The 26,432-nt window shown below is 40.8% G+C and overlaps 1 protein-coding gene across 4 annotated transcripts; it reads left to right on the forward strand.

The window, feature by feature from the left end:
* Positions 1-1,459: 1,459 nt before the first annotated feature.
* Positions 1,460-24,499, forward strand: ago4 (argonaute RISC component 4). Of its 4 annotated transcripts, XM_085447089.1 has the most exons (21): positions 1,460-1,656; positions 7,689-7,860; positions 7,979-8,099; positions 8,828-9,009; positions 9,394-9,530; positions 11,004-11,138; positions 11,725-11,812; positions 11,982-12,129; positions 12,557-12,676; positions 12,957-13,085; positions 14,790-14,864; positions 16,786-16,827; positions 17,644-17,777; positions 18,224-18,408; positions 18,504-18,663; positions 18,909-19,080; positions 19,237-19,380; positions 19,493-19,627; positions 19,713-19,814; positions 20,038-20,237; positions 20,522-24,499. In XM_085447089.1, the coding sequence occupies exons 1-21, from the start codon at positions 1,638-1,640 to the stop codon at positions 20,628-20,630; spliced, it is 2,709 nt and encodes a 902-aa protein (XP_085303215.1). In that variant the 5' UTR covers positions 1,460-1,637; the 3' UTR covers positions 20,631-24,499. The 4 variants fall into 4 exon arrangements, with proteins under 4 accessions (XP_085303215.1, XP_085303212.1, XP_085303213.1 ...); XM_085447086.1 differs by lacking the exons at positions 14,790-14,864; positions 16,786-16,827 and having other exon boundaries at positions 12,957-13,118; positions 17,629-17,777; XM_085447087.1 differs by lacking the exons at positions 14,790-14,864; positions 16,786-16,827 and having other exon boundaries at positions 12,957-13,118.
* The last annotated feature ends 1,933 nt before the right edge of the window (positions 24,500-26,432 follow it).

The raw sequence follows: 26,432 nt of genomic DNA on the forward strand, positions 1-26,432 counted from the left end.
CGAAACTGACACCCCCACCCCCACATCCCCACCCAAAGGCTGATACTCCAGGTTAATCAACAAGCGACATTGATTCTTTAATCAGTTTTTTCAGCTCTGCTATATAGTTGAACAGATGATTCGTAATGATCAATCAACAACTGACACTAACACAATGTTCCACTCCAAATGTACTTACCAATAAGCGAATTTATTTCAACATCTTGCACTCTGAACCACTGCACAGAGAGCAAGAACCAAACTGGAGTCCTACTTCTTGAATGCACATACTTGGCCATTAGGTTTTTATTTCCAATTTACAGCATTTAAAAAAAACATTTTATCATTCTAATATTGTTTCAGTTTTATTGACACAAAAGTTTTTCAGATGTGACTTCTTAAGACAACTGCGCATGCGTGTCCAGGTGAAAAAAGGTATATAGCAGGGGTTTAAGCGCAGGTTTTTATTTCAGTGTGGAGGTATCCTACTGGAGGAGGTAGAGTAGCAACAATGGTACTGCCTAAGAGCAACGAGCTGGTACCACGGAGCGAGAATCGTGTGGGGCTGTTATTGAGCGTATCGTCCAATTATAGCGTCTTGACAGCAGAAACCATGAACTGGGAGTTGTTGCAGAAAAAATACGGTTATATTTTAAGGCGGTTCCTGGAGCGTTATGTACTACCAAAGCAAGGCAACGGAAAAGGGAGGAGGTATGAAGACCGGTTTGGATTTAGAAGAGGTAAGGATGCCCAGATTTTATATCTTGCCTTGGGTTTCTCTTCTTTATTTTTATTTTGTGACCATGTTTCTACAAGTCCCAACTAAATCTTCAAAGGAAAAACAAAAACATTCAAATTTAAATCTTAAACTCGAACAGCAACCTGTTTGGGGGTCTTAACCCCTTCTCAAAAAATAAGATTTCTTATGATATAATCCAAGTAAATAACAAAAACACAAACTGATGAAAAGCTGCTACCTTTTATTCTGCTTTATTCAGATAAAATAAAGCAGGGCATGTGCACCTTGCTTGGAAAGTATCACTTAAAAAGCTTCTCAGTTTGAAAAAACAAAACAAAAAAACTTACACAAGATTTGCTTTAAATGTTTTGATGTCTCACAGCACAATTAAGCATTAAGAAACTTTGATCTTTTTTATTTGGTGTAACAAATATTTAGTATATACTCTGCTTACAGACAGAAACTTTATTAATCCCACACTGGAGACGTTCAGGCGTCGAATGAATGAGAAAATGAATTGAAGATATAATAGAAAAATGAATGAATACAAGGGTAATTTGTATAGTGTAAAAATGCTATTATACTTATTGATGCTATATTGTTTAAGCTGTATTTAATTTTAACTCACAAACAAAGAAATTTTGAGTATAACTAGTAAAAACAACTGCTTGCATCTCTGCGGTAGCCTACGGTGTATTTTGCCACTTGTAACCGACGCATGCGCATATCTAAACCGTCAGCAGCATCGGCAGCGGCGGTAGCTCAGTTCAGGTCAGCCCAGTCAGCAGTCGTCCACGCGTCTATCTATACTCCCGTTTCTTAAATTTAGCCACTTTCAAGCTTCGAGATACCGCCCCCAATTTCAGCGTCGGTACGGAGCCGCCAGGCCGGGACAGAGACGGAGAGAGAGGCCTCGGCCATGGAAGCGCTCGGACCCGGTAAGGATTTTTAAGAAAGCGAGAGCGGAGCGAGGAGCTGTGAGCTCGAGCCGTGTGTGGGGCGCGTGTGCGCAAATGCGTCGCTTCACTGGGGGCCGTGGCTGCAGCGAGGCCTCGCTGTGACGGGAAAACAAGCCGAGGCCCAAGCCCGTGTTTGTGTACGTACTCGTAGTACGTTAATTACATCGAACCAAGGGGGGCTCCTCTTCCTGTTAGTACCGGAGGGGGTTGTTTTTATCCACTCTCCCGCCGTGTCCGAGGGTTATATTTATGTCAGGCACGCTCTACTCGTCGTGTCGGGGCTGGCATTGTGTGAGTGGGGATTTAACTGGGACCTTCCTTCCTTCCGCGTCGTGCTATGTTTACGTTGTTTGGTTTCGCTGTGTTTATTCGGCGTTTCACGCCTTTACGACCCGATTGTTTCAAGGGGACTGCGCGTTTGCGTCGAAATACGGCGGAATGTAACGTGTTTTTGCAAAATCCCCCTCTCAGTTAAATCATATAAATCTGCCTGCATCGCCATCAGGAGCAGGCAAGCTCGTCTCTTACACCCCCCTCCCCGCCCGTCCAAGATGACAGCGATGGTTTGGGAAGACAAAATGAATGCCAACAAAACACGTTTACTCTGCAGATGTGGTGATTTTGTGGGGTTTTTAATGTGAGGTGGTCATCGGTTTGCGCGCCTCTCCTTGGGCAGCAGCCATGCGCCCGTGAGAGCACAGCAGGGATGGATGGCGCTCTTATCGATCAGATCTGCAGGCCAGCTCCATTATAGTCTCCTATATGATAACAAAGGCACGTATTTTGATGCAATAAAGGCATGCAGTGGGAAGTCAAATCATGCACCTGTGCGGTCATCAGTCCAATATGCAGTGTTATTGTCACAAAGCTGCAAAATATGTTTAGGTCATATTCCCCCCCACCCCACTGGAGACATTGTGTTCTTTTTTTGTGTGTGGGAAACGCGCCTTTTCATAAACGAAGCATCTTTCAACAGAAAAGTCTTCATGCGACAGCATTGACATGGTTTATTATTATTATTATTATTATTTATTTATTGACTTTCTAAATGACCACACATTTCCCCGCAAGAATCAGAAGAAAGGTAGTGGCATTAGGAAGCACTAGATGTGTTATTTAAACAGGAAATGTGCTCCTGCAGAAAATGTTAAATGGATGCAAGAAGCTGTGAGGGTCCAGGCTTATTGGGGACAATGCATCCTATCTATCCTTCAGGGGTGTGTTTGGATCATTGCTGCACATAATGAAATGAAATAATGACTCCCAAGTAATCAGCATTTATTATTATACATTAGTGATTGCTTATTGTGCCTGCTGTGTGTACTTTGCTACAGCAAGTGTTTAGGTTGTGGAGTTTGAATTGAGATTTTCTATCAAAGCCTTTGTTTACACGTTCATAGATGCAGACGTAACAATGAGATTTTTTGTGATGAATATAAATATGATCTGTGAACACTGCTCTAGAATTTCTCTTTTTGGCATGTTTGTAAAGCTTTGCTGCCCTTTTCAAAGGCAGTGCTTAATCTTTATTAATATTGAATTATTAATAATAATATAATATTAATATAATGCAAACTGGCCACGGTGCAGGTGTGAAGTAAATCTGAATGTATTAGAAATAAGTTTGACTCTTTTTCAAAATTTCTATACATCCTTAATATCTAATCGCGTTCTTTTCTTTATGACCAAAATAAACGCAAAGCTTTAATATTGTGACGGCCTTAGTTGCAGTTTTTAACTCTTCTAAATTACAGTTACAGTAATGTCTTGTAGCCCAGTCTGTGTGTCTGCTGTCTCCCGTTTAGTCGTGCTTCAACAATACTCTTGTTCAGTGGTGGGGATGTCTTCAAACACAGGAAAGATGTAAAGCAGACGGTCAACTGTCTGTTCTTAGAGGTGTGAAATGCAGCAGTGAGTGGCCTATTCAGTGACAGAATTCTGAATTGGGTTGTTGTTGTCTCGAAATTGTGGTGGAGTCACACAACATGAGTATGCAGAGATGAGTGAAAAGACAAAAGCCTGGAGGACACTGAGTGAAACTGAGAGGAAGTGTAGAAGTATAAGATCCCATTTGGAAAATGCATTAATTCGTAATGGTAAACATGGTCAGTAAGACATCCTGTGTTACATTTAAAATCATCTAAGTCAGCTCGCCTGATTCTTCTGCACATCTCTACACTGATGTGTGGATATTTCTACATTGTGAATGGTCACTAAGCCTTTCTTAATGTATCTCCTCTTTCTCCTGTTCGGTGTAGTACCTTAATCCGGGTGATTTTCAGGTGTGGGCGTCAGTGTACTCCCTGTTCGGTGCTCTTAGTCTCTGACTCATCGCAGGGCCAAGCCATCATCCTCGTGCTTAGCTTTAAGCCCAGCTGTCTATGCTCCACTGTGGTTACCAGGGACATGCATAGCATTAGTAGGCTCTACAGTGCATTAGTAGGAAACCCTACTCAGAAAGTGTGAGTACACTGCACACGATCTAATGGTTTGTCTAAATTAGATCAGTGAAGAGTTGGGGGTGGGGTGTTACAGTAAGATAGGGAGGCCGAAATGTTTATGGTCAGTTTGGATTTAAGTTTTGAAAAGGAAGGCTTGTTTGCCTTTAGTGCATCTGTCATTTTGTGTGTAAGGGGGGAAAGTTAATTTCACTTCCTCTGTGACTCAAAGTAGATGCAACTCTGTCTCATTTGGAGCAGAAGCACAAATTATGGAGGAAGCTCGCTGTAAATGTGAGAGCTGCTATTTATATGGTATTCAGCACTGTTTAAGTACTTCATTGTTCTGGTTGAAAAAATGAATTAAAAGACCTGTGCAGATTGTCACTGCTGTCTTGTGTTAGTGCAGCTGACAGGTTTGCTAAAATATGTAGGCTCTGTATTAAATATTGGGGTTTTTTTTTTTTTATTGAAACTGTGCCTCGTAGCTCCATAGTGTAGTGGTTTACATATTTGCCAGACAAGAGAGAGATACCCCAGTGTGATCCCAGGAGGAAAGACGGATCCCGTCGGGGTTGTGTCAGGATGGGCGTCTGGTGTAAAAACTGCCAAATCAAACATTTGGAGCTGCCCACTGTGGCGACCCCTTGTGCAGTTGAAAGTGCTGTTACTGAGAATGAGCTTGTGACATTCACAAAATACAAGACCATGTTTACTTAGAAGTTCTTTAAAGTGAAATGTGTTATCCACATGTGTGGCTTAAGTTTTGTATAATGTTCAGTCGCCTGGATTGTCATCCAATACTTGTTTTTTGTTTTTTTTGTTTGCCTGTCCCGCTTGGTTCCTTTGCCATCAGAATTATTGTCTAAAGGCAAAGAAACATGCCCAACGGATTTACTTTAGGATTGTCATCCAATACTAACTTAATTATTTATGTTTAAATTTAAAAGTAGATCTATATTTTTCTTGCCTGTGGCAGCAAAGCCAGCAGTTACACTCAGATTTGCTATAAGTTGTTAGTTATTGGATTACAAGTACTTGGAAAATAGCTGCGCTTTAGACAGTTGGTCAGACAAAACTATCAGTTTCTATCTCGTGCTGGGTGCTTTTCATATTTTACAATTTTAAAGTTCATGTTGGGTCAAGTTGGGGGGGGGGGGGTGTTAGTGGAGAGAAGAGTGGTTGTGGAGGAAGGATGACTTTAGGCATTTCACATTGAGACACATTTCTAAGTGTAGTAATGTAGCAGCTGAGGAGGCTAAATATAGGCACAGCTCTGTTTTTGGTGGAAGAGGAAGCCCTCAAAGTTGCTGTGCATCATGTCTATACTAAAAACACTTTCTGCTACTTTCACACAGTGGGCTGAAAACAAAAGAAATCTGTGTGCAAAGGTATCTGCGCATATGCACAAAGGTAGACGAAATAGAAGTTGTTTTTGCAGTTGATTGCAGGTCGTCTGTTAGCTGCATAGACACAAAGTGGATTATTTATGCAGATGGCTGAATGCTGAAATTTAGTCCATGCTAAGCCTGCACTAAAATAATTTGGCAAATGGGCCCATTTTCTATTGCTGTGTTTGTTATAATGTGTCATTATTACTTGTTGCATTAAAGGAATTATTGTACATGCCTTACAATGTCTTTGGGTTGGCTGTAGCTTAGGTGTTAGAGCAGGTCATCTGCTAATTGGAAGGTTGTTGGTTCGATCCCTCCAGTCTGCATGCCAAATGTCCTTGGGCAAAATGCTAACCCAAGTTGCTCTCCAATGTGTCCATCGGACAGTGAATGTGTGTGATTGTTAGATAGCGTTTATATAGAGCATAGAGTTTTTGGGTTAGTCAGAGTAGAAAAGTGCTATATAAGATTCACCAAATCCATTTTTACTTCTGCCAAGTCATTCATATTTTTCTGTTTTAAATTACAAAAGTTGTACTTTATTACATTGGTTTGACTTTAGAATATATGCATCAACAAAGCTGGAGCTGCCAAATGATAGTATAAGGCAGCAATGAATAAAAGTACCTCAATGAGGACTATTCCTTCCCTAGTAAAACACAGCTGCATCAAAGGTGTTGGTTTTGCAGAACTGAAGGATCAAGTGTGACAAAATCCCACGTTGGAGACAAAATGTTACATAAGCAAATTATCCTGCCTGTAAGTTGTGACATACACCAACACAAATGATGAGTACAACATATGCAGAGACGTGTAGCTTCAAGCATAATGTGGAACATTTGGTATGCCTTTTGTTGCTATCTGTAACAAGGCCAGTAGGACAAATTTAAATGACTCATCAGAGTATTTCCAGATCGTGGCAGAGAAAAGCAGACGTGCAACAAATGGCTTCTTACTTGAGCACGTATCGTCAAACATAATGTTTCATAAGAACTAATGGCTTGTTCATGTGATGGAGGAGGAGTGGGTAGAATAGAGGAGGGAGGAGGAGGGTGATCTGGGGTGCGCAGGCTAGATGAGGGCATGTTGGGAAGCGTGTTTTTAGGAAGCGATGGGGAGGGTCTCAGTTGTCTGTGCTCTCACGCTTCAGTTGTTAACTGGAGCGTGTGGGTGCACGGAGTTTAGGAGGACCCCCGCAGTCCCTTAGCTGGCAGTTGACAAAAGCATTAGGCAACATTTGGTGCTACCAGCACTTATTATATTTACACATAAGTATATATATTTCCTTTTAAGTGCTTAAATTTTGTGCATGCTTTAGTTTGGCTAAAGCATTCAAAAGCTTTTTTCCCCTCCTGTAGAGAGTTGTATTAGGATATTTGATTTTTAAGCCTTTTAGGCGCTCTTGTGCCAAGTAATGCTTGGCTAGCCATATCAGCTGATGATTTTGACAGAATAAGCACCACATTCCCTCCTTCCTCCCGTGTTGATGCAAATCAGTAGTGTTGATATTTGAGAGATGAATCATTATTGGGTTCACTGTAACAGGAAGCTTGAGGTCTTGTGCACGTATATGTGCATATATTGTGTTCCTCGGTACTTGCGGCTTTTATGATTAAAATTGAGGCTCATGTACTAGCGTAAATTGTGTATATGTATGTTTCTGTATGTATGGGAGTTGGATGCGGACTGTAACGGTAATCCCAGACTGTCCGCATGGCACCCCTCCATATGGTCCCACTGCTGTTTGTCTGAGAAGAGCGCTGTCTTTGTCTCGGCGTAAAGGGTGGGCACCCTGTGTGTCTGGGTGGAGCAGTGGGCGGGTTGAAGGATAATTGGAGGTCATTGTTTCGCCAGCCCCTTGTTGACCCATGTAGGTCAGGGGCCAGAGTTACGGATCAATCAAAGCATGCATGTGCCCTTCAGGGTTCGAGACCATTTTAGTGCATTCAAGCAGGTGTCACTAATGAGAGTTTCCAATGAGCTTGGCGTTGCGCAGTGCACATTCATCCATCAGACATGACATTTAATGGCAAGCTAAACAAGCTGTCACCACCTTTATAAACAGTTAAATGCCAAATGTGCTTTATGCGAAGTTTAAAATGAGACTTGTCTCAAATGTGGACGTTAGGGAATCAATTTATTGTTATTGTGTTGCAAATTATTACTCTTTTCCTTTCAGGCCCGCCCGCCCCTACCTCTCTGTTTCAGCCTCCACGGCGTCCCGGCCTTGGCACGGTGGGGAAACCCATCCGGCTCCTTGCCAACCACTTCCAGGTGCAGATTCCCAAGATTGATGTCTATCACTATGATATTGAGATCAAGCCTGAGAAACGACCACGAAGGGTTAACAGGTAAAGATTCATGAAGATACTGATCGTTTTGATCTGTTGCTTTTGCAACCAGACTGCCTAAATGTCTCTGAATGTTGATTATGTGCCCTGACTATCCTGTTGGACCTCGCTTCTGTAGGGAGGTGGTGGATACCATGGTCCGGCATTTCAAGATGCAGATTTTTGGTGACCGACAGCCTGGCTATGATGGGAAGAGGAACATGTACACAGCACATCCACTGCCAATAGGGAGGGACAGGGTTGGTATTTCAGGCACATAAACTGTCAGCTCTAATGCACCATAAAGGGATAAGTTTTGTATTTAATGGCATACCTCAGTGATTGTAGATCATATTTTAAGAAGGAAATGGCAGGCGTATTAAATGGGTTACTGGCTCAGCTTAAGGAGGCAGACTACATAATTGAGTGAAAGGTTTCCAACTGGATTTCTAGGAAAGTCTGGAACAGGAATGCGATCTGTGCTGGTCTGAGGGGTCTTTTAGATAGGACCTCTAATAGAAAATGCAGTATGCAGGCATTCATATTTCATCGACTATGTAATTTAAGCTGACAAAAAAGCCTGATGATGAAAATTTATGTTTAAAGGAAACAATAAATTTCACTCCAATAATTTAATCTGTTTGTATCTGGCCAGTATATGTGGAAATGAGATCTCAGTAATACAAAGTGGGTTACTAATATCTGCATGACCAGTTAAAAAAGTGTTTTGGTGCCATTTTTATGACTTACTGACATTTCATTTGCTTTATTTTGGTAACTTAAAGTCCTTTCCTTCAGTTTTTGTCTGGTTTATACCCCTTGATTCTTCATTGGTGACTCTAGCTCATCTATTTGTAATCCAAAAAATGATTACATTCTTTGTTTTGCATTTCTGGGTTTTTTGATCACCCCTTGTCACACATTCTACAACCAATGTCCCTTCGCTGAGCTTTTGTTTTCATCATTCTTGGCCCTCTTCTGCCCTCAGGTGGATCTGGAGGTCACCCTACCTGGTGAGGGGAAAGATCAGACGTTCAAGGTGTCCTTGCAGTGGGTTTCTGTGGTGAGTCTTCAGATGCTGCTGGAAGCCCTGTCGGGTCACCTTAACGAGGTGCCAGAGGACTCCGTTCAGGCTCTGGATGTCATCACAAGGCATCTGCCTTCCATGAGGTACGGCTTTTCACCCATGACTTACAAACGCATCACCAGGTTATTCACGTCTTTTCTGCAGTGTTGTTGATGTAATCTAATGTCAGAATAATGGCTTAAATTTTCCCTGAAAGCTGTTATAACTTAGTAATGTAAACACAGATGTATTTAGAAGAGAAGGACTTAAACATATCAAGAATTCATTGTACTACGAATATCCAGATCAATAGAGCAGTTATTAGCATGCTCATATGCCCACTTTTGTCTTTCAGACTAATGCGTCTGGATTTTTTTTATTGCATGTTTTAAAAATATACCTTAATGGTTAAGTGAACATCTGGTTTGTTAATAAATACAAAAATTAGATAATATAAAACCTAAAATTTGTTTTTCGGTTACACACAGGTATACTCCAGTGGGGCGATCGTTTTTCTCTCCTCCGGAGGGTTACTACCATCCTCTTGGTGGAGGCAGGGAGGTGTGGTTTGGTTTCCATCAGTCTGTCCGTCCTGCCATGTGGAACATGATGCTCAACATCGATGGTACAAACAGATTTTTCTGCAGCTATGATTTGAAATTTTATTGATTTGAAAACATCCAAAATGAGATTTTTATGTGATGTAAGGATGCTCACTGGCCACCCAGTTAACTGCCAATTGAAGCAAATATCTAACTGGCCAATCTTGACAGCATATCACTGCAGTTAGGCATGTACACATGGTCAAGAGTACCTCTTGAAGTTCAGTGTCTGAATGGAGAAAAGTGACAAGCATGAGTGAACGTGGCATGGTTATTGGTGCCTGACGGGTTGATCTGAGTATTTCTGAAACTGCTCATCTACTGTGATGTTCCCACACAACCATCTCTAGTTTTACAGCAAATGGTCTGAAAGAGAAAATATCCAGCGAATGGCAGTTCTCTGGGTGAAAATGTCTTGTTGATACCAGAGGTAAAAGGAAAATTGCCAGACTACTTTGAGCTGAGGAAGGCAACAGTAACTCAAATAACCACTTGTTATCAAACAAGAGCAGGAAGTGCACTTCAAAGTTTGAAGCTGATGGGCTACAGCAGCCAAAAAACCCCACACCGTGCCACTCTTGTCAGCTGAGAGCAGGAAACTGAGGTTGCAGTTCACACAGGTTTGCTGAAGCTGTACAAAAGATTGGAAAAATGTTGCTTTGATCAATCAATCTTAATTTCTGCCGTGACAGTTGAATGAGAGTTCGAATCTTGCATTAAACTGATTTCTTGAACATGACAATGAGTTGACTGTACTCAAATGGCCTCAGTGGGTCTCAGTCCAATCCCCAATAGAAAGATGTGATGCAGTGACAAATTGCAACTGTGCAATGCTATCATGTCACTATGGATGAAAATGCTGCAGGAATATTTCCAGCACCTTGTTGAATCTTTGCCACCAAGAATTAACAGTTCTGAATTAAAAACGGGGTCCACCACAGTACTAGCAAGATGTGCCTAATGAAATAAGAAAGTGCTTACAACTAGAATACTTTCTTTAATATTTCGTACAGTGTCATGACTCCCATTAGACTAGAAACACTGACTTTCTTTAGTAAAAACTTGTAAAGAAATGATTGGGCGGAAACAGTCGTAAGTATTACAATGCAATTCATATGAAGTTTCGGTATGTTAGCAAAGCATCATAATATATTGCTTTATAAGATGCATTACAAATCATGTTGTGTTTATAATATGAATCTGAAAAGGTAAATAAAGGTAGATAATTAAGGGTAAAAGTGAAAGGTGCCCTAAACACAAGTATCTCCATTGAACTTTTGCACCTGTAAAGTACAGCTCAAGGTATTGGTTCACAGAAGCACACAAGGCTGTTATGTGTTTGGTCTTTAAATAGCGAAGTTGACAAAGAAATTTCTGTCGGGTCCGGATTTTTAATTGGTTCGTTCATCTTTGCTTTTCTGTATTGACTGCTATTCATTTTTCCTCAGTTACTGATTTATAAAACCAGTTGAATAACTTTCTTTTTTCCTTAACAGTCTCAGCTACTGCTTTCTACCGTGCTCAGCCTGTGATCGAGTTCATGTGCGAGGTGCTTGATATACAAAACATCAATGAACAGACCAAACCACTGACTGACTCACAACGTGTCAAGTTCACCAAGGAAATAAGAGGTGAGCACTCACAACCACCAACTGAATTAAGAGCTTAGAATCTGCCAGACCGGGGAGGTCAGTGACACACATTATCACGTTATGAATGACTTTAGACTCTTTAACTCTTCCGCACTCCATAAAAAGTTACAAAGAAATCCACTCTGGTAACTGGGTCATGCAGTCCTGCTATATCTAAATCAACTGGCGGAAATCAAAGTACTTTCTCTTTAAGCAAAAATACAGAAACATTTCTTTGACCAGTTTTGATCTTTCTTTAGCCTCACATGTTGTAACTGGTAGTTGCACAACAAAGAGCAGAAGCTGCTGACATGTTTTTGTTGAAATTCAGAACCAGATAAACTTGAAATTAAACTTTTTTTTTTTTTTTTTTGTTCTTCACTTCTCTAGCCTCTGTGGGGCTTGTATAAGCACACTTTTCTGTCTAAAGAAAAGGCATAGCTAGCTGGAGTGTCAGCATTGATATTATGGCCTCAAAAAACCAGACTGCTAAACCTGCTAAAGGCAAACACAGTAATGTGTTTTACATTTTATTTTATTTTTTTTATCCAGACATTGCAATTATTCTTGGTGTGTTGTTAAACAGGTTTGAAAGTTGAGGTCACACACTGTGGTCAGATGAAGAGGAAGTATCGAGTTTGCAATGTCACGCGCCGACCTGCCAGCCATCAGACGTAAGTAGCAATCCTGCACTCATCAGCAAAGGCACTGTAGTAAAGTGTACCAAAGTCATACCCTTATAAGTGTTGTAAATGTAGAATTAAACTAGGCAAACATTTTCTTATTTATTCATACTCACGGAGACTTCAATGTGGCTTGCACACATTTTCCATTTATGCACAGGTTCCCCTTACAGCTTGAGAACGGCCAGGCCATGGAGTGCACAGTAGCTCAGTATTTCAAGCAGAAGTACAATCTACAGCTCAAGTATCCACACTTACCCTGTTTGCAAGTAGGACAGGAACAGAAGCACACCTACCTTCCCCTAGAGGTGAGAAACCCCCCCCTTTTTTTTTTTTTTTTTTTTTTTTTTTTGGAGGGGGGGAGATGGAAAATGTTCTCACGCAGTATACCTATAATAATAATAATAATAATAATAATAATAATAATAATAATAATAATAATAATAATAGATACTTTATTGATCCCCATGGGGAAATTACTTGTTTTTCTCTGCATTTGACCCATTCACTCAGTGAAGCAGTGGGCAGCCCACTAAGCAGGCGCCCGGGGAGCAGTGTGTAGGGACGGTACCTTGCTCAGGGGTACCTCAGGGTAGCCGTTAAGTGGATTCGAACCGCCGACCTTCCGATCATGGGGCGACCAGTTGTGACATTTTTCCTTTTCAGATTGCCCACTGCTGCTCCTCTTATCTGATTTTTGTTTAATTAATGAAATGCCCATTCCTCCTCCTGCAGGTCTGTAACATAGTAGCAGGCCAGCGCTGTATCAAGAAACTGACCGACAACCAGACATCAACCATGATTAAAGCTACAGCTCGTTCAGCCCCCGACAGACAGGAAGAGATCAGCAGATTGGTGAGAGTTGGTTCCCTGTTTGAGGAGGCATTGGGGGCTGGATCATCATGCTGTATTTTTAATTGTTTGCTTAGTTAAAGCAACTGCTTCAAACCCAACCATGTCTAAAGGAAAATTAGAAATTTGAGTGTCTGACTTGAGTGCATTGTCCCTTTTAAATAAATAAACACAGTTGTCATTGTCAGTATACTAGATTTATCTGTACATTTTCAAATGCCAGTCCCTGGCAGGTTGATTGTATTGTGATTCCTGTGAACTGGTCTTCCTTTCTCTTTCTCAGGTCAAAAGTAACAGCATGGTCGGGGGCCCCGACCCTTACCTGAAGGAATTTGGCATTGTTGTGCATAATGACATGACAGAGGTGACAGGGCGTGTCCTCCCAGCACCCATGCTACAGTATGGGGGCCGGGTGAGTACAGACACAGGGAGGGACTGTGGCAGGGTGAGTACTGGGCAGGGGACTGCATTCTCAGGGCGCAAGCCCGTTGGGAATGCACAGGGTGGGCGTGGGACGGGGCTTCAGAGTGAATGCTGTGACATGGGGATGTTCCAGGTTTGCAGAGGTTTTACAGCTAAGGATTGAGATGCTTATAATCTTGTAAATACAGTTAAATTAAAATATCCAAAGTGATTAATGACTTGAGTACATGCTGAATAGTATACCCATTACATATACATTAAACTGGAAGTATAGGTGATACAGTAGTCGGCTTTAACATATGCACACTTGTAAGACCTGGACCTTTCCCATGTTATAATCCTGTGGTGCATCTCAGATGTCTATTAAGTGTCTCCTTTTGCATATTCTTCCCCTCATTAAGACAGCTTCAGGATGTAAAGATCTAAATGATATTGCATTGACTGCTTTTTGTAAGTGGAAGAAATGAGATGAGGAGCCTGTGGACCACTGAGATATGCCCACTGAATTTCAAATCAGCCATTTGAGGATCTAAAGTTGAGAAGCCTAAAGTCAGTTTTTAGTGTCACGAAGGTGGCTCTTTTGACCTGGCTAGAAGCATTTAGTTTTGGTTTTAAATCTTCATTTTGTCATCTTTTTGCTGTATCCTGTAACTGATTGTTTCCTGGAGGAACACAGTGTATATAAGCAACTGAAGCAGAATTTATGGTTCAGCAGGGAGAGCGTGTTCACAGACAGCGGGCGGTCTGGGGATGGCCCATCTGCCTGCAGAGGGCTCTGTGTATGGAAGCAGTGTACAAAGTATGTGGTACAGCCGGTCTGCGGGCCACTCTTGCTTGTGCTGTTGTTGGTCCGTCAGCCAGTAGTGGAGAAGAGCGAAGTTACAACATACAAACTGCTAAAGTGAAACGGAGTGTTAAACATGAAGTTTCCACTGCAGCCACTGTCGGTACTCTTCATGCTTTGTCTTTAATTAAAAAAAGTACAGCATGAATATAGAGCAAAATGTTGTTGTTTTGCGGTTTTTCCCAGTGAACTCCGCTGTCGCTCACTTCTCTATTCCGGCTCACTTGTCAAGCAGTCGGCATTGGCAGTGGCATACAGCATCTGCTTCCAGCGACGTGCAGTTGAATTTTGGAGAACTGCATGGGAGCCCATCTGCAGTGAGTGAAAGCCCCTCTCCCCCGCTGTACGAGTGGTAACGTCTACACAGACGGACATATTTGCTCGACCATAAATTATGCTTTAAGTTGTGCCTTAACCAACACCACTGAATGAATCTGTTCCATTAGCTGCTATTGGAGTAGTTAAAATAATCAGCCACATTTGTAGGCTGTTAATCACAGAACATTCAGCTGTTTCAATTTCACTTTGATTTCACAAATCAAAGTGATTTTTCCACATCTTTTTTTGTTCTTTTGTTCTTTTTTTTTTTTTTAAAGGTTAAGACAGTCAAATGTGGCTGTTTAGATGTATGCATGTTAAAGTTTCTGAACTCTAATGTGCAGCTTCCTTTTTAGAAGTAAATGGCTGCAGTAACAATGCACTGAGTGGTTAAAATAATCAACTTGAGGTTATACATTTTAGCACTCTGTGCACTTGTGGTGATCACATCACAAGGTTAGCAGTTTTCTCCCACATTACTGTCATGTGTAGCAAGTGTGTCATTTCACTTATTTCTTTTGTTCTTTATAGATTTCAGACAGTGCTTCAGCTGATCCACTTTGTGCAGAGGAAGAGTCAAATGACCCATCAAACGACCCCTTTTATGTGAGGCGCAAAAACCCTGAGTTAACAAAGTTGATACCCACCGTCGGGATATTTGTTATCTCTGACTGGTGTTTTAGGTTGTGTCAAGTCAGCTAATGCAATGAAAGCCTGGATATGTTCAATTTGTTTACCGCTCTGTTAGGATCTGTGATGCTAGATGGCATCATTTGCATCTACCTAGCTAAAATAAGGAATTTAATAAATAGCCATATAGCAATAAGTTATTCGCCTTCAATATCTTGACTATTGCCTGGGAAGGCATGTGAGGCTGAATTGGGATTCAAGGATTGTGTGTAAAGGTGGGGGGTAATGGAAATGCTGCCAACCGGAAGACGATAAGACTCTTATCCATGCAGGAATAAAGTAAAATTAGTCTTCACTTCCACTGTTTGTGCCTGTGGAGTGAATGTGAATCTATTTTTCATATGAAAATTAGAAGGTTAATATAAATACTACAGGGGCTGGATTAAAACTCGCCACTCACTGGCAGTGTGCAATGATTCTGCTAAGATAAGATTAAATTTTAATCATCCCTGTGGGGAAATATTGGCTCAGTCTTTGGCCAGCTTTCTCGTAGAGTTCTCTGGCGCCTTTTTTAAACTTTTTATAAAAAAAAAAAAGAGGCATATTCTCATTTGGGAGGGGGGAGTACCTGTGCCAAGCTTAAATCCACTTCTGACTGCCTCAACTATACATTGCGTCATAAACCCAAGATCCTGAAAGAACACTGAATGATTTGGCCATTTGCCTGCTGGGATATTGAGTCTAATCAGCTTCTAGCATAAGTGCCCTTAATGCATACAGAAAGCTTTTTTCCAATTTCTGTGATCACTTTGTATGAATGAAATGCGCACATTTCATTCTATTCAATGTGATATAATCGTGCCGCCTTTTTTCTGTGTAATATGCGCTGAAGTTTTTATTAGTCTGAACAACCTGTAAATATGTATTTTTATCTTCTTTTTTTTTTTTTTTTTTTTTTTTTTTTTTAAATACATTTTTCAGGTTGTGTTGAAAAGAGATGGAGAACCACTAAACTTTTGGCATTCGACTGAAGTTCCATGTGGCCACTCAGTTTGAAGAACAAAGCTCCTAATGGCCTTTGGCAAATCTTATTAACTTAATTGAAAGCTTCCCTTTGAATTTCCAGTCGCAACCCAACTGAAACTGGAAGTGCTCGGTGTCTCTTTAAGTGGATGCAATACTCATTATACTCGTATTACTCATTAGGACCCCTGACATGAAGCAATATAAGAAAACCGGTTATTTCTTGGCAATTTAAAAAGAATCAAAAGTTCTGATTTTATTATTTTTTTTAAATCTATTTATATTTTTTTGCGCGCAGTACGTTTACATGACTGACCAAATTGGCACTAGCCTTTGAGGGACCAAGTCATTATTTTTGGCAGCAGGGTAACAATCTACCTCGGAAACACCCCCCACACCACAACTCACCCAGCCCTGGTGACTTCAAGGCAAACCTAGATACTGCTAGCTTTAATTGGTGAATCAACTTGTTGAACTTGTACTCAGAATTGGCAGCAAACCAACTGATGTTGTTACAGTTGTAGCCACATTAAGTTAAACTCATTAAATTTGTCAGTAATTTGCATGTCACAGCTCAACAGCATGATATCTTTAGAAATGGTTAACTAGTCTGTACTACAGTGTCTCAACATTTGCCTTTAACACATTGAGCTTTAGCATAAAAGAAGGAAGATATTTAACTATGTATCTGTACTTGACCACTGTTTCAACAGCCCCATCATCTGTCAGAGGCAGCAAGGATGGACCCAGACCAATTTGGATGGGCTTCCTGCTCCTAAACTGACAGTTTCCCAGATTTTAGCTAAAAGTGAACCATTACAGAGTGAATATGTTGCAAATAATGACTTTCTATGTCTGTTTCAAATTCATTTAGGATAAAATGCAAGCAGCTGTGGCAGACTTACTAAATGTAGAGGTAAAGCGTATCCCACCACACCCACTGCCCCAAACACTTGGTTGAAGAGTAGGTATACTTCAGTCGGCCAGGACTTTGTTCGGTTGACTGCAGCCTTCAAAACTGAGACTTTTTTTTTCTTACACAAGTCTGGTGATGCCAAAATAAATGTCATGTGTTAACACTCCCCCCCCCCCCCCCCCCCCTATAAGCAATGGTAAAACTGGTATTGAGGTATCAAACATTTAAGCCTTTTAACACTTGTACAGTGTTCCTAGCCAATGTACAGTGTTTACAGGCATGTTCAGCTGTGTGTTAACCCTCTGAGGTCAAAGGATGTGGATAAAGAAAATTAAGGGAACACTTTGAAAATCTTATATTTGATCTATCTAAGCCCTTAAAGGGAATAAATTATATTTTTCACTGACTGTTACATCCTCATGTTCTCAACAACTTACACAGTGAAAGATTTTGGCTCCGAAATGTCATTTGAGTGCCAATGTGTAATTTTGAAGTGTTCCCTTATTTTTTGAGTGGTCAGTGTGCATATAACTCTAACCCTATCTCATTTTTACATTTTTGGATTAAAAAAAATGTTTTCACATGTTTTGGCAACCAGTGGACAAAATTCTCATACACACAAACTTTTTTTACACATTTTTACAAAACAAAGTCCTTTTATTTATTTTTTCCCCTCTTCAACATAGGGTTAGTGTTAACCTTAAGGATGATTGGACTTCAGAGGGTTAATGCTTTGTTTGCTTGTAATTGTTGCAGCTTTTGTATTGGCTCATCCAACTGCAGGGTTGACTAAGAGTGTAGGGGCTCTCTCCGCAGAATAAAACAGTGGCGACGCCCAATCAGGGCGTGTGGGACATGAGGGGCAAGCAGTTCTACGCTGGCATAGAGATCAAGGTCTGGGCTGTGGCCTGCTTCGCTCCACAAAAACAATGTCGTGAGGACCTGCTCAAGTAAGCTTTTAACAGCTGTTAGTGCAACATTTTAAAGAAATATCTAACATTTATGCTTATATTAAACACTCAGTGTTACAGTGAAATGTCTGGATTTAATTCTGTGCACAAAAATATGAAACTAAGTTCTGTAAATGAGAACTCACTTTTAATACTCCAACTCTTTAGACTAAGCTGCTCAAATCCCCCCCCCCCCAACGGCATCATCACTGTTTGGGTGCAGCATGAGAAAACCCAGATTCTGAAGAGTGCAACGATTTTAAAGCTTTGTATGTCTATATGATGTTAACGATCATTGATATAACATGTTGCCATTACTACTAACTCTAAACTACAAATCGAGAATATTTATATGCAAGCGGTTTTTCACAGCAGTAGATGGGAATTGCCCACGACCTTGAATTGGATAAGGGACTGATTTATAATAAACTCTGGGGTTTTAACAGGAGCTTCACTGACCAGCTGCGAAAAATTTCAAAGGATGCTGGGATGCCCATTCAAGGCCAGCCTTGTTTCTGTAAATATGCCCAAGGAGCTGATAGCGTGGAGCCCATGTTTAAACACCTTAAGATGTCTTACGTTGGTCTGCAGCTGATTGTGGTAATCCTTCCTGGCAAAACACCGGTCTACGGTAAGGAACTTTTCTTCATTTTTATTTTCTTCTTTCTTATATGGATTAAACAATATTGTGACTGTAATCTTGGTCATGTTGGTTGTCTTGTGCAGCTGAGGTAAAGCGGGTGGGAGACACCCTCCTCGGTATGGCCACCCAGTGCGTGCAAGTGAAGAACGTGGTGAAGACTTCCCCTCAGACCCTCTCCAACCTCTGCCTCAAGATTAACGCCAAGCTAGGAGGCATCAACAATGTCTTGGTGCCTCATCAGAGGTCAGAAAGAATTCTAATTTGGTCACAGAGATGCAATTTCTTCTCTTGAATGGTGAAGATTGTTTAAATGTTCTCTGGAAAATGAAATCTTCCTTGGTAATCATGTGGGACAGAAAGACCTTTTTTTTTTTTTTTTTTTTTTTTGGCAAACATGCGAGGATTATTAATTATACTGTTACAGTATTAGTGCTGTTTATGCAGTATGAAATTAAAAATGAAGCATACTCCTATTTGTTTTTTTTCAGGCCCTCTGTGTTCCAGCAGCCTGTCATCTTCCTGGGTGCTGATGTCACACATCCTCCAGCGGGTGACGGGAAAAAACCATCCATCGCAGCAGTGGTGGGAAGCATGGATGGCCACCCAAGCCGGTACTGCGCCACGGTGCGAGTCCAGACGTCTCGACAAGACATGTCCCAGGTAACTACAGATGTGCTTGAAACTGACACAGATGGTCTTTATAAAACAGATCTAATGTTTTACCTCAGTATGACCCAGCTCACGTCCATTAAACCAAAGTTTGCTCACTTTTTAATACTTTCCTGTACTAACTCCAGATTTGTTTTGCATCTTCAGGAGCAGCTCTTCAGCCAGGAAGTTATCCAAGACCTTACCAACATGGTCAGAGAACTGCTAATCCAGTTTTACAAGTCGACACGCTTCAAGCCCACACGCATCATCTATTATCGTGGTGGTGTATCAGAGGGACAAATGAAACAGGTAATACTGGCAGCATGTAGAAATTACAAACCATAAAGCTAACAGAATGATATGTAAAATCAAACGCCTTTGAGTTTTGTGTAAACTCATTAAATTATTTTTGGTATTTCAGGTAGCATGGCCCGAGCTGATAGCCATCAGGAAGGCCTGCATCAGTCTGGAGGAGGATTACAGGCCTGGCATTACCTACATTGTGGTCCAGAAACGTCACCATACTCGTCTCTTCTGCTCTGACAAAGCTGAGAGGGTTAGCAGTTTACCCAGATGTGTGCATTTAAGGGATATCTATTGGTCAATCTGTTCCCTAAGTCTGACTTTATTACCCCTTGCAGGTTGGGAAGAGTGGTAACGTTCCAGCTGGCACCACAGTGGACAGCACCATCACACACCCGTCCGAATTTGATTTCTACCTGTGCAGCCATGCTGGGATCCAGGTGAGCTTACATGATAATAAAGGAAAATGAGTGAAATTTGTGTCCAGGTTATTAACTTTTTGCAGTGGAATAGCTTCCAGAGCATTGGGAGGGTGGACAAAGATTAGAGCAACAAACAGATTCCAGGCAAATCTGCGGTTGTGAGTGAGCTGGAATAGAGCAGGAAGTCATTTCATGAAGTTGTAATGCAGTATTGACATTGTTGCATTGCTTTCTCTTTCAGGGAACCAGTCGCCCCTCCCACTACCACGTCTTGTGGGATGACAACTGTTTCACGGCCGATGAACTGCAGCTCCTTACCTACCAGCTGTGTCACACCTATGTTCGCTGCACACGCTCAGTTTCCATCCCGGCCCCAGCCTACTATGCCAGGTTGGTGGCTTTCCGAGCCCGCTACCACCTGGTGGACAAAGACCATGACAGGTAAGGGAGCCTCGTATGTAACTACAACAATGTCATTATCAGATAAAACATAAATGAGTGTTTAAGATGTTTCTAAAACCTTTCAAATTAACCACATTGTTTAAGTTCTAATGTAAAACTTTTTTTTAATTGGTTTTTAATATAGAAGTCTGTGCATCAACTCACTTTAACCTATTAGTTTAAAACTCTAAAGCACCTAAAAGCTAAATTATTAAATGGCTTTCTAATCGGTATTGATGGTACAGAAAGGAAAACCGTACTGACACTACTTTTTTGTCTTGCAGCGCCGAAGGCAGCCACGTCTCAGGCCAGAGTAATGGCCGAGACCCCCAGGCATTGGCAAAGGCAGTTCAAATCCACTATGATACCCAGCACACCATGTACTTTGCCTGAACTAGCCTGTCAGCCAGTCCACTTGTGGATCTACCCCATATATATATATATTTTTTCTTTTTAAATCCATCTGCCCCATTCCCCGTTTTCCTTCTTCCCTCTCTCCTTGTAGTCTTTTCTTCATACTCACTCTACATTTTCTGAATCTGCACCAAAGCGGCTCGTGGAGGGGGATTCATCTACATCCCAACGTCCAGCAGGCTCTGTTTCATGGAACAATTTCCAACCAGCGTTCCCAATCGAGCCGCCCTTTTAACCAGCAATCCAGCACTGCGAACCCACAGGGGTTTACAATGCACAAAAGAGAAAAACGCGAAAAAACAAAAACAAACCATACACACATCTACGAGTTGAGCCATTATTTTGCGTTTGTTTTTGTTTTTTCTATTTGAATGTCTGTACTCATGTGTTTATAAGATACACTGAGCGAGAGAGTGGGCAGGCGCAAACTGTGCCCGCACAGCTCTTTAGCTCTCCCAGCTAAGCAGGACTCTTATCTACTTTTACCTCAAAGCCCTTTTGGGCAAAATCTGTCACAAGGTCTTGGGTTTATCGGGTGGTGGGGAGGGAGCTCTACATGAACAGAGATGGAGGGGGGTTGACCTTTTGAGAATTATATCTATATATATTTTCCTTTTTATGAGCGTGTGTTTTAACTTTTTCTCCTTTTTCGGTCTTTTACAAGCGAGGTGACCTGGGTGTCCATACCCATTGCGACTTTCCTCCCATCTTAGCGAAGAATACGCAAGTCTGTGTGTGTGTGTGCGTGCATCTCTGTATATACATTTACTGCTGTATGAGAGTGTTTGTGTGTGTTTCATGGCAGGCCACTGAATTGTAAAGGGAAATCAAGGAGATAACTGCTGTAAATGCCTCAGATTTGTTGTGTTTTATATTCACACATACAGTACATATAAGCATATATTTACATCTATAGAGCAACTTTGAGACATATGACTTAAACAGGCCTCATAGAGGCACGTGTGGGTATTTGTAGCAGTCCTGGGTCACTTACTAAATGAAATGCTTTATTACATTTAGTGGTTGTGTTAGCCTGCTGCTTGCACAGGCTGGATAGGGATTTGCACCTTTGGGAGACGGCTGCTTTCTTGTGCCTCTAAACATCCTTGAATCCCAGAGTCCATTTCAAGTAGTAACTGAAGCCAGGACTGATGTGTAGCAGTAGCAACCATGGTCTGGCCTGTGACTGGTTCAGCATTGGGACCTGTTTAAAAAGCTGAAGGCATTAAACACAGTATGTTTTTATCAGTCTTGCTTTCTGTGTGAAAAGTGGTATCCAATTTTTTAAAACTTTTTAAGAAGGGTTATGACACTGCTGGACATTTTTAAATTTGTTTTCAAGGAACCTGGAACCAACTTAATTTTGATTTTTAAGGTCTCCTTTGCTAATGTTGGCCAATTCATTGCACTGACCAGGGATGCTAAGCAGGAACCAGAGGGCACTGTCAATCTCTTACCTTTATGCATTTATACATACGAATCAACAAAGCAGATTTGTAAAAGTTTAATATAAGATGTTTTGTGGTTATCTTAAACTGTTTTAGACCTAGTAGTTTACTGTTGTTGTTCTCGTTGTTGTCACTGTTGTTACTATTGTGATCAAATTTTTAAGGTCTGCAGCGAAGCCAGTTATATAGCTACTAGTGTGATTTCAGGAATAGACTTCAGTTGTTGAGCTGCAGGTTGAGGGGTTGAGTTTTCAGATTGGAAATTTTTTTTTTTTTTTTTTTTTTTTTTTTTTTGTAGCATTCTGGTGAGAGGTAGTTCTCAGGATGGATGAATTCGCGCCTCTTCTGCAGGTTCTGATGTAACGGTGGCTGACTCTAGTTGTCTTGTAGCAGTCAGACTGGTGTAACAGGTCTGCCATGGTGGTGTACGTCCCGCACCGGGTGTTGGCTGGTTTTGATCCGATAGATGGAGACAATCGGGAAATGTTGTTATGGTAGGCAATGAATTGAATTTAATTGTTTTTTTTAAAAACAATTTTACTCGGCGTGTATGTCAGTTATATCCATCTTACAATTCTCTATTTAACAGTATTTCTTTGTGCTTTTTATGCATTTCAACACTGGATTAAATTGACGGTAAATAGAAGCGCTGCCCTTGGGAACCCCCCTCCCCCCCCCGCCCTCCCTTTTTTAACATGGAAACTAATGGTGACAGACGTACAATTGGCTCCCCCTAATGTTGCTTTTGGATAATAATGCAGGACAGCAGGCTTTGGGAGAAATGTGCACGCCTCATCGAGAGGGACAGCTCAGTGAAAACCCTTTTGTAATAAACCACCCGTAAAGCAGCAGGTTTACTATGAATGAGTTTGAGCTCCGTCTTGATGTGGGCGTGGGCATCAAGTGGAGAAGCAGGAAAGGAGTAGCAGAAGGGGGACTGGGGAGGATGTTTTCCAGGCGTTGCTTGCAATAAGTTTTAAATGATGCAGATTAGTTTTTACAGTGTGCAGTTCTGTTAGCAGATTTGATTAAATATTCATCTGGGATCTCCAAGGGGGAATGTTTAAATCACAATATTTGGTCATTAAAATCCAGTCAGATAAAGGCTCACTCCCTGTTTATAAATATTACAAAGCAATATTAACCCAAGTTTTCAAATATGGTTAAAAACAAAGATATAATTCTACTCATTGTGATTGTTGGTCACTCGCTATCAAATCTCTGTATTTTATTTTTTTTAATTTTACTTTTATTTTTTTTTTGTAAACATGATTTGCTTGTATCAATCAGTGGGAATGTGCATTCGGTGGAGTAGTTGTGTAGGCTTTAGACTCTTTCTTTCAAGTAACAAAATGTAGACTTTGCTCGCCTGCATGCCAGAGTATTGTCCTTTAAAAAAAACAAAACGACAAAAAACAAAAAAACTGAAAACCTTTTTGGAGTCATATTTATTATGAGAGAAAAAAAAATATAAACTTTTTTTGGGGCAGGGTAAATGTTTATCAATTTAGTGGGACTGTTTTAGGCTAGCAATATTTGTCTGTCTCTCTTTAAGATGTATTTTAAAGATTCCTACACAAATGTCAGTAATTTGGGAGGTACAAGCTGTTTTTTGAGGTGAGGGCTTCTGCGCTTTGCGTCGTGTTCCAAATCAAACGAGGTACTTTCTTCAAACGTGGACCCGTTAAAGACCGAACTCCTTTCCTCTGAGCCAGGTTACTGTAGAGAGCATCCATTTCGTCTTCTCGCTCCTGGTTTGTACCTATTGCCACGCCTATTGGTGGGCGCTCTCCTGTTTCCATGGCAACTCCGCTGACCCTTCACAGATATACTTCCTCTTTTGTGTAGAGGTCCCCAAGGCATTGACGGAGCAGGATTACCTCTTTTTAACCTTTTTAAAACAAGATCCATAATTCTTTCTGTGCCCCAATGGAAAGAGCATGAATTATTTTTAAATTCCTCTCACTTTGATATATTATATCTTGACAGATTTGTAATTTGACATTGTGTATTATGTCTTTTTCCCCCTTTTTTGTTACCCTTTTTCCCACTTTTTTTTTTTCTTTTTTAGGTTTGTTATAGCTCTGCTTTATTTTTTTATTTTTATTTTTTCCTGCTAGTGGTCTCTGAAACTGTGTGATTGTCTAATAGCAATAGAATCACAGAATCTGAGCGATCCGATTCTGGGAATCTGGTGGTTCAGATTCTGTGAATGAACGGAATCCTTTAAGTTGTAAAGGGGCAGGGTTCGTTCTGTCCCTGCCCTCAGAAGGCCATTCACTTGCTGTTATTGCTATTATGTGACATGTTGAATTGGTTTTTGTTGTTTTTGTTCGCCTGCAGGGAATTCTTGTGTTAATGTGCAAAGTAATAAATGGGTATTTCATGCCTATAACATAACTGTGTGCGCTCGTCATTGACATTTAGCCTGTAATATTGATTAAAAGGTGGATTTATGCCCACAGAGCTAGATCTGCACTTGACACCAAAGCCTACATATGCATTTATTGTCACTAGATGGCATTCTTTACCAAAGTAAAGCAGATTACAGGATGATGGCACTTGGTAAAATATTAATGATGTAAGCTGTTCCTGTCCTTGGATGCAGCTGAATAGTGTAACAATATCAGATATATTCTGTCTTAAGTAGCCTGAAGAAATCTGAACACTTTTTTTTTTTTTTTTTTGCTTTAGTAAAGCAGGTGTTAAGTTAGTAGTCCTGGCAAGAGTGTAGGGATGGGGTCCTGTATGTGAACAGTGACTTGAAATGTTGAGTATTTAAAAAAAGGACTGTCAGGAAAAGTTGACTCAAGAACATCACAAGGAGTGAACGGAGGCTGGTGTCAGTGTATATAGACGTCTTCATAACAGGCGGTATAGCTGTTGCTTTACTACTGCTGTCAAACCACCCTGAACCAGAGACTTTAGAAGTGGACTACTGCTCTGTGGTCCTCTTTTCAGATAAAAGTACGTTTTGAACTACATTTGGAAATCAAGTCCTTTTCAAATAATAATGGATTGCATTTATATAGCGCTTTTCAAGACCCTCAAAGTGCTTTACAGTTCCACTATTCATTCACTCTCACATTCACACACTGGTGGAGGCAAGCTACAGTTGTAGCCACAGCTGCCCTGGGGCAGACTGACAGAAGTGAGGCTGCCATATCGCACCATGGGCTTCTCTGGCCAACACCAGAAGGCAGTAGGTGAAGTGTCTTGCCCAAGGACACAACAACCAAGACTGTCCGAGCCGGGGCTCGAACTGACAACCTTCCGATTACAAGACAAACTGCCAACTCTTGAGCCACGATCGCCCACGCTTTTCTGGAGGAAAAGTGGAGAGTGTGGTCTGTGTATCAAGTGCTGGTGGGTTTTGATGGTTGATTGGTCCACTGTGTTTTATCAAAAAGTCAATGCAGTTGTCTACCAGGAGATTTTATAGCACTTTATGCTTCCACCCAGAGGTGGGACCAAGTCATTGTTTTGCAAGTCTCAAGTCATGTCAGGCAAGTCAGAGTCGAGTCTCAAGTCACTGGTGTAAAAGTCCGAGTCAAGTCACAAGTCTGAAACTTTGAATTTCAAGTCCTTTCGAGTCTTTAAAAAAAAAAAAACAACGAAAAAATAATGTTGCAGTTATGCTAAATGTAAATATTAGACCATGTAATTTTAAAATCTGTGTTTTTCTCAACACATGACAAAATAGTGAACTTAGAAAATATACACAAATTGTGAAATTGCACCTCTTTAAAATGCAGCTCAATTAAACTTAGCTCCAAGAATAATTTTCACCGACAGTTCTGAGATAAGCTGCATGTTATTCTTGGATGCGGTTGTAGGACCAGCTTTAAAATCGCATGACAAAAATATCATACACATTAAAAAAAACTGTATCACCAACGTAGCCTGGACAACATTTGCTAGTTAGATGAAGTCAGCTATCTCATTGTAGCATATTTATATGCATATTTATAATCATACGGTTCTTGGAGTGAGTGCATACACTCATGAAGTTTAGTAACTTCAGGTCACTGCAACAAGCCCAGGTACAGTTTACCGACGGATGGGTGCAGGACCTTGAAATGCACCGTGTAGAAAGTAAAGACCATCGTACGTATCATAAGTTTACCAGTCTCACAAATCGTCGTCATAAATACACATTCGTTAACCGTTTATTAATAGGACCTTTGAGCTCAACGGTAATTAATTAGTAGTGGAAATAATTTCTGGTAGCATCACAGAAATGTAGCAGTGACAATAATACTGTATGCTGTAATCGTACTGGACAATTAGTGATACAAAAAACCTGTTTTATCCTGTGAATAAAAGTATATGT

This window comes from Copadichromis virginalis, linkage group LG22 (genome assembly GCF_057382275.1).
Source record: "Copadichromis virginalis isolate Kocher_CV1m ecotype Utaka linkage group LG22, C_Virginalis_male_GT1.1, whole genome shotgun sequence".
Taxonomy (NCBI): domain Eukaryota; kingdom Metazoa; phylum Chordata; class Actinopteri; order Cichliformes; family Cichlidae; genus Copadichromis; species Copadichromis virginalis.